Genomic DNA, 8,990 nt, shown 5'->3' with positions numbered 1-8,990 from the left:
TTGATTTGCTCATAAAGCTTTGATCAGCAAAATATATTCCTGTGCTTCTACGACATTAAGAGTCAAAAGTTTTCCTGATGAAATACTGGTCAAAAACTGGCAGGAAAACTTTTTTCAAATCTTCTTCTTAATTCAAATTTTCTTTTGATTTGAAAAAAAAGTAGGGTCTACATATGTACCGGCTGATCAATTTGAATACCACTCTTTCTGCTTTTCTTCTAACATCACTGACAATGAGCTGTTTGTTATTAGTAGAGTCCGGATTTTTCTAGAAATTTAGCTTTTTGTAAATAATAAAAGCCACCAACTTTTGACATCTAATGTGAACGATTTATACAAAAACACGTCATTAGACAGATTTTGTTCATGTTTTTTTTTGCTTTTTTCTTCTTTTTGTGCTTATTTTAGTCTTTTGTGCGTATTTACTGCTATTTTTGTATGGTTTAACTAGTTTTTAATAATTTTTCAAGTTTTTAAACATAAACTAATAACTGCTTTGACAAAAAACGCAGGAGTTTTGACGTAATCTTATTGGTTCTGTAACGTCGCACGCTAAGTGGTAATATTGACTTTTGCTGTATTGAAACGACAAAAACATGCTGCAAAATGTATAAGTATCAATTTACAAATTTAAACTGACTAAAAAATTTCCAAATGCTCCTAAAGTAGTCTAAAAAAATGTAAAAACGTTCCAAAACTCTATAGAAGCTCTAAAATGCCTTGCAAAAGCTTACAAAACAGCCTAGAAGCTTCCAAAAGCTTTTAGAACACTAACAAATGCTTTTCAATTTATCTAAAAGCTCTCAAAATATTTCAAGACAGTCTAAAAGCTTCCGTATACTTCTAGAGCAGTAACAGTTTCAAACGTCTACAAGGTTTCAAATGCCTTAAAGGCAGTCCAGAACCTTCAAGGATCTTGAAACTGTCCAAACACCTTACAAATGCTCCTAAATTAGTCTAAAAAGGTTTTAAAACACTGGAGAAACTCCAAAATGCTTCTCAAGCAGTCTAAAGCATGCCAAATAATCTTCAACTAGTCTAGAAGCTCTCAAAAAGTTTCAAGGCAATCGAAAAGCTTCAAGAGCAGTTCAAAAGCTTCCAAAAGTTCAAAGTAAAATGTCTTAAAAGCAGTCCAGAAACTTCAATGCTCCGAAAGTAGTCTAAAGAGATTTCAGAACATTACAGAAACTCCAAACTGCTTCCAAAAACAGTCTAGAAGCTTCCAAAAGCGTTTAGAACAGTCATCGAAAAGATTCCAAATGCTTTTCAACTAGTTTAGAAGCTTCCAAAAAATCCTAGAACCGTGTAAGAGTTTCCAAATGCCTCTAAAGCCTTCCAGAACCTTCAATATGCTCTTTAAACAGTTCAAAAACATTGCAAATGCTCCTCAAGTAATTCAAAACATTTTTGAAAATTTTCAAAACAGTTATAATCTTCTGTATGCTTCTAAAGCAGTTTGAAAACTTCAAAACATTTCTAGAAGTTGAACTCAAAAATAGTAAAACATTTTTTATCTCTGAAAGAGTTTTGTGCTTTTTTACAGATTTTTATGCATTTTTCGAGGAAAATTATTTTGCTTTTTAAGCGCTTTTTTTTCACGATTTTAGTGCTTTTTAATCCGGACTCTAGTTATTAGACTATCTTGTTTGCTAGAATGATTAGTTGGAGTCTGCCACCAAATACTTTTTTCCTATTTTGTATTAGTGCCACACTTTAAAGCACAAAACCTACCAATCAAAATAATACAGAAAACTAGCATAATAGGAAACCATTCATTTTGTCTGATAAGGCATTTTCTAGATCTCAAAGTGAAAACAATACGTTAATCTGGAAAATAACATGAATTGATAAATACTGATGTGTGTAGAAAATGTTAAAAACTAAAGAATACCAGCTGTTTCAAAATTTTCTTACTCTTTCTTCGTGAGTAATAGCTATCATTTCAATACCGTTGAATAATATACTATTTAATCACCACAAATATTTCAAATTTTCCTACAGAGTGAGGATTTTTAAGAGATCTCAGAGAACTGGTTTAGAAAATAACATCAGAATTTCCTTGCACTTTTAATTCCAATAGGTCGAGAAAAAACATTTATGATACGTGACCGTTATTTGATATTTGCAGGATCAACATGAATGAATTATGTATTACCAATGATTATTTGATCACATGACTATTTTTTCATTACGCAGTTTTAAAGGAATAATACGAAACGTGCCAACACTGTGTTGTCATCGTGGTCTGCGCGAAATGCGCGAGCGCCGGCGCTCCCGGCGTCGCGACGCGCGTCTCGCACGTTGCCACATTTACCGGAGGTCGATTAAGTCCGGCGTCTGTACCCTTTATAACTGACACTATTGCATCCACGAACATCGTAAGGGCGTAATCGATGAACTGGGAACATATACCAGTATTGTAAAAATGATTCAATTATTTTTTTTTTTAAATGCAATTAGTTGATTTACCAACATTTACAGTCAAACCCAAGTAAATTTTCTAATTTCTAATTTTTTTGAGAATAAACAATTTAAATTTGTTATCAAGACATATTTTTTGCCCTAACTAAATTGAGATCACAGTAATAGAGTCATAATAAGCTCAAACTATACCTAAATAGAAAAAAGCTCTTCTCTCTAGTAACACTAGTATACATTAGAGCCAGAAATCAAGAATTTAATCTTAAAATTGAATTTTTAGTTTTTTAAGTTAAAAAACTAAGTAAAAGCATTGTTTTGACTTTTAACCGCTTCTATACCATTTAACCAATGGTGGAAAATGTTGGACTTTTGTGTTTTTCATACCATAAAAAAGCCCTCAAACTTTTTTAAAACTTTTTTGTTCATGTTTCATAAAGCAGGTTAATGTCAGTTAACTCAGGAGATCAAGTGAAATCGTTAAAGGCAATAAGCTCTATTTTTTTTAAATTTTGCTCATTTTGTGCCTTATGACCTCTCTACAGGCTGTTTTGAAAATTGTTCAAAAAAGTTGTTTTCTCCGATTTCTGGGACTTAACCATGGATGTGCTATACAGGGTGTCCCACGACGAAAGACATCGATTGATATTGGAAAAAGTATAAATAGGAGAGTTTTGAAAATTTGGCAGGATACTGATGTGGGCATGCCCAATCTAACTAACATATTTTCAAGATGGTTGCACTTCCGTTTATACCGGAAGTCGATCACAACTTTCTTATTTTAAATAGAACACCCTATATATTATTACATATTTGGATTCCTCACAAAATTCTGACCAACTTTTGTGTACAATGCCTTATGCCTATCTCTAGCGGTTTTCGAAATATTTGATGTTTTTCTAAAAAAGTGACAGTTGCAACGCTCAACATATTTTTGTACTCTGTCAAAACCGTATTTCATTTTGCAATGAAACTTTGAGTTATTGTAAATAAAGGATCGTTTTATTAAACTGAGGGTGCGTAATGAGTCATTTGTATACAGGGACGTCAAAAAAAAATCATAAACTTGCCACTAAAAAAAATAAAAAATTTCAAGTTTTTTGAATAGAAACCCACATTTTTTATGACGGAATCATTTTGAGCATTAAAAATTACTATACGTTTCAATTTACTTGCCTATACCTAAATCCAACGCATTTCGTTTTATTTGTTATATAAAAATAAATTTAAAAATAATTTAATTTTTATTTGTTAATATAAATAAAACTTGAAATTTTTCATTTTTTTTATTGGCAGGTTTATGATTTTTTCTTGACGACCCTGTATACAAATGAGTCATTACGCACCCTCAGTTTAATAAAACAATCCTTTATTTACAATAACCCAAAGTTTCATTGCAAAATGAAAAACGGTTTTGACAGAGTACAAAAATATGTTGAGCGTTGAAACTGTCACTTTTTTGGAAAAACATCAAATATTTCGAAAACGGCTAGAGATAGGCATAGGGCATTGTACACAAAAGTTGGTCAGAATTTTGTGAGTAATCCAAATATGTAATAATATATAGGGTGTTCTATTTAAAATAAGAAAGTTGTGATCGACTTCCGGCAACCATCTTGAAAATATTTTAGTTAGATTGGGCATGCCCACATCAGTATCCTGCCAAATTTTCAAAATTCTCCTATTTCTACTTTTTCCAATATCAATCGAAGTCTTTCGTCGTGGGACACCCTGTATACATTGGAGCCAAAAATCAAGAATCTAATCTTGAAATTGAATTTTTAGTTTTTTAAGTTAAAAAACTAGGTAAAAGCATTGTTTTGACTTTTAACCACTTCTATACCATTTAACACTTTTTCGTCAATTTTTTATAAAGCATGTTAATGTCAGTTAACTCAGGATATCAAGTGAAATCGTAAAAGGCAATACAAATCCGACTATTTAAGAGATTTTCTATTTATTTTTTTAATTTTACTTATTTTGTGTCTTATAACGTTTTTAGAAGCTGTCGATTTAGTAATTTTTTTAAAGTGATATCTCAGTTTGTGTTTTTACAAAGTTATGGTTTTCACAAAAAGAAGTTTCTATAACATGTTTAGAGAGTCTATGACTGCAATCGCTTTATGAAGAAGTTAAAACGTCAACATGTGCATCATTTGCGTTACTCTCACTACAATGGGTTAGTTTGTGATTGGTAAAAAAAGCAACTTTTAAATTGCTGCCTTTTTGACCAATCATAATGGATTTCAAAATGATCAAAAATGGTAACTATCATCATACAATTTATAGAGATGCCACGTCACAGAAAGTGGTATTTTTCGCTTCCATTATTTTGACTTTTGATATTCTGGGTTCCTCGTCATCAAAGCTGGGAAGAATAATGCTGTCTTGACGTATTTCGAACAGTAATTCCGTTTTTGACGGTAGAGACTCTTGGAACGCCACTGGAAGCCTACAATCAAAAACATGTTCCTGTTGGGTGCCAGGCACAAGTCATGAAGAGGTAATTACTCTTCAGGTTTGACGCTTTCATCTAGTGACATTCGATGTCGGGCCTCTTCCACCGCTTTTAAAGCTCTTTGGCAAACAGGATCGTCTTCGATTTGCACATTAAACCCCAAATTTCGAATGTCGCACGAGAAAATTATCCTGTCAAACATTTCAATTGAAAAACGATTGTATTCGCCTATGGGGACCACTTCAATTTCGTATCCCAACTCGTCCAAGGCTCCTTAATAAACCAGTTACAACATGAATCGCATAATCAGAGAAACTTTTAAATACTCACTGAATATACCGTAAATTTTTTGCATTCTATGATTTATTACTCCGTGCGCTTTGTAGGGCCCATAGAACAGAATAACGTACGGCATGGTTGACACTACCAAAAATATGTCATTTTGACAGTTGCATAATCTACACCATTTACACATGAAGTTTAGAAAGCGTCAGCTGAATTTTAGAAACCATAAGATGGATTTAAAAAATATCACTTGTATTTCAGAAAAGGTACTTTCAATTTTAGAATAATAACTTTGATTTTCGAAATTGCAATTTGTATTTCAGATTAGTCACTTGTATTATAGAAAAGAGCAGTTGGATTTTAGACGTGGTCATTTGTAATTTGGAAAATTAAAGTTGAGCAAAAAAAGTAAATAGTTTAACGAATATTTTTAATAACATTGTGGTTTAAGCAGTTCAATGAAAAATCGATTTATCTCGAAAACCGTTTATTTTATCGAAATAAAGGAAGAGTAGGTACAATTTTTCGATAAAAATGTCAAGAGTATCCATTAATGGCCTTTGCAGCTGAAAATAATGACAGCTGTCAAAGTTTAAGCAAATTGAGTCTTAGGTCCAGTTAGTTCCTGCCTTTCGAAGACGAGATACCTGGTTTTCATGTCAAATAGAAGGTCTCTTTCGATAAAACATTAAACCCAATAATCATTACATTATACAAAGTGTTTCAAAAGTTACGGCCAAAAGCGTTAATTGGAAGGCAGTTCTTTGGGGCTCAATATTTCCCTTAAGAGTAACTTTAAAAACAAATTATATGAACAAATCGTATTATTTTGACCTCCTCTGCATGCCCCCGAGAGATTGTCATATAGTTATGGGACACCCTGTATATTTTATATAAATTAATACTCTCGATGGACGGGTTTTTTTTGCTTAAAATGATATTTAAAAAAAAAACAATAAACTAATAACCACATAGAAACACAAAAAAATCTGAAATTGAAATAACGCGTTCTAAAATACAAGTGACCTTTTCTGAAATATGTACAAGTTATAGATTCTGAAATCCAACTTATATTTTTAAAATCTAAGTGATATTTTCTAAACTACATGTGTAAATGGTGTAGTGTAGAAAAATATCGTATAAAGTTTGCCAGGTACAATTTTTTTAAGATATAAAATTAAAAGTGAAAAAAATAACCAAATTATGTTAGACTTATCCAGCCTAACCAAATATTCAAAACATCATGATCTACAATTTGACATACAGCATTTGCAAAAAGTGACAAGACTACCACATTTATATCTGTTGAAGATTGTGAAACTTTTTCTCTAACACCTTTTCTCCACAATTATACACTAATTAGATGTTTGCAAATGACATGAATATCATTGCTGGTCTTTTGTGGGATATATACTCCAAAAAATACGTTCATTGAAATATCACCTATACGACAAACCTAGGCTTGTCACCAATCATCGTTAAGGAAATGAGCTTTGTAATTAAATGGAAATAGTCTATGGTTACAGAGAGTAATTATTTCAGTTTCGCTGTAACTAATTTGCGGTGAATGCGGTTTGGAAAATTCCACACTTTGTGATCGTGCAAAACGATTCATTGAGAACTTTATCTGCAAACCGTGCCGAACATCATCAATAAGAGACGTGGCAACGCAGGCTGGAAATCTATTTTCCCGTGTAGTGTCGTAGAGACGCGTCATCTGTGGAGAAAATGCGACACCAGGAAAATCCCACAGGACGAACCGATCGATGTTGCACTCGACTGTAACTGAATGTGGGGCAACAGAGGAAAGTCGGTCATTTAACTATTCCATTGCACACGAAACCGCCCCATTTTAAATATCTGATAATCGTTTAATTTGCAAGTTTAACAATAACTTTTTTCTAAAAAAAAAATCAATGTTTGCGCTATTACAATTTATGGTTATTATCCATTGTTTATAAATAATAAAGCACTTTAGAAACCTTATCGACTGGAATATTTAATTTTATGTACATACAGGGTGTTGAATAACTCTATGACGTGTTTTGTTGTATCAACATAATGTCTGTAAGCTCTTACCTTACTGGTCATAATGTAAGCATTATGCATTTTTCTCCCTTTGTCTGCTATTAATTGTTTTACATCTTATATGTTCTTTCTCATTCTTACTTTTCACTGTTTTCTTCCTAATTATCCTTTTTTATTTTTTCTCTTATACATACTTCTTTTTTCCTCCTTTCTACACTTTTTTTTTCAATATTACCATACATTTTTTCTGTTTATATACAGGGTGGTTCAGTTTTAAGTGTCAATAATTCACCATTTGATAGCTATCCAAAAAATAACTTGACTTGCATTATGTCATTTTTCTGAAATACAGTCCTCCAAATTGCAATTTAAAAAATCGTTTTATAGTTTAAAACTGAACATCCAAGACTTGTGAAAGTCCAAATTTGTACTGAATAGTCTAAAAATTTTTTTACTACTAGGAATGGTCTTATGATTCGCTTTCTCAGACTGCCATCCTGGTTGAGTGTCTGAAACTGGCATTCAAGAATTAAAAAAAGTCCGGAAATCAACACAAAGATTGTATTGTGCATGAAACTCATTTTTTACTACTAAAAATAGTATAAAAGTTGACTTTTAATGCTAGAACGGACCTTACTAGGACAAAAGAGAGTCCAAAAGTATATTTTCAAGACTTTAATTAGTGTACAACTCAATTTTCTGGACTGGACAACAAGTTTAAAAGTAAATTAAATTTTCGGACATTTTATTTTTAAAAATTAGTTCTCAAGACTATTATTGTAGCATTTGGTACCAACATTTTTTACTTTTATTACTGAAGAAACTTGACTTTTGGAAATAGTCTTAAACTCGATTTTTCAGTCTTAAAAAGCACTAAAAACAGTCTGAATTTCTTAGAGGTGCTACAATTTATTGCACCTATGAGTGTAGAGGTCAATTTAATAGTGAAGAAGCTTGAAATAACATTTTCAGGATTATGGTCAGTGGACAAACTGGCTTTTAGGCCTGATAAGTCAAAAACTTTGTAAAGATAGTCTTGAAACTCGATTTGAGGCACTGAAAATTGCCTTAAAACACTAAAAACAGTCTAGTTTATTAAGAAATACCCGAATTTTTAGCACTGAGGTGTCTAGAAGTTGATATAATAGTGACAAAGCTTGGAATGTCATTTTAAGTCTATGAAGAATGTAAAAGTTGTTTTTTAAGTTTGCTATGTCAATAACTTGGTGAAGATAGTCTTGAAACTCGATTTTCCAAGCTGAAAGCAGTTTTGAAGCATTAAAAATAGTCCAGAATTCGAAGAAAATGAAAAGCAAAGTAAAAACCACGAAAAATTTGTTTTCAAGACAATTTTCATGAATCTAATGTTAATGTCCTGCATCTAAGACTATTTTCAAGACTAAAATATTGAAATTTGTCTTCAAATTATGAAAATTTACTTCAAATGCAAAGTTTAAGCTTCTGATGTCACTTTTCATCATTTCAGTTACATTTTGGGGTTCAAGTCAATTTTTAAGGTTCAAATGTATGAATTTGTAGTAACAAATTCTTGAAAAAGTAGTTTTTATGTCTACAAGTCAATTTTTAGTATTAAAGTCTCTCGATTTGCATGAAAACTGGTTACAAACACAATTTTTAAGCTTCTGAAATATTTATCTTTTCTAATTCAATTTTCAAAACTAAAGTCTTTTAGTTTGTCTGGAAATTATGAAAACTGGCTACAAAAATATTTTTTAAACTTCTTAAGTGAATTTTCCGTTTCCAATTTTTAAGTTGGGTTGGGTTAGTTTTGGGTCTTTGA

General features: G+C 31.6%; 1 protein-coding gene across 1 annotated transcript; it reads right to left on the bottom strand.

Moving 5' to 3' along the window:
• Nucleotides 1–4,682: 4,682 nt before the first annotated feature.
• LOC145726734 (UPF0728 protein C10orf53 homolog) lies at nucleotides 4,683–5,505 on the bottom strand. The gene is made up of 3 exons (XM_081975958.1): nucleotides 5,207–5,505; nucleotides 4,930–5,149; nucleotides 4,683–4,870 (listed from the first exon to the last, which is right to left on the bottom strand). The coding sequence occupies exons 1-3, from the start codon at nucleotides 5,349–5,351 to the stop codon at nucleotides 4,702–4,704; spliced, it is 534 nt and encodes a 177-aa protein (XP_081832084.1). The 5' UTR covers nucleotides 5,352–5,505; the 3' UTR covers nucleotides 4,683–4,701.
• Between the last annotated feature and the right edge of the window lie 3,485 nt (nucleotides 5,506–8,990).

The sequence above is a fragment of the Ips typographus genome, linkage group LG1 (assembly GCF_016097725.1).
Source record: "Ips typographus isolate SLU linkage group LG1, UJ_Ityp_2.0, whole genome shotgun sequence".
Classification (NCBI taxonomy): domain Eukaryota; kingdom Metazoa; phylum Arthropoda; class Insecta; order Coleoptera; family Curculionidae; genus Ips; species Ips typographus.
The sequence above is the reverse complement of the archived record's forward strand: the minus strand, read 5'-3'. Positions and strand labels throughout refer to the sequence as shown.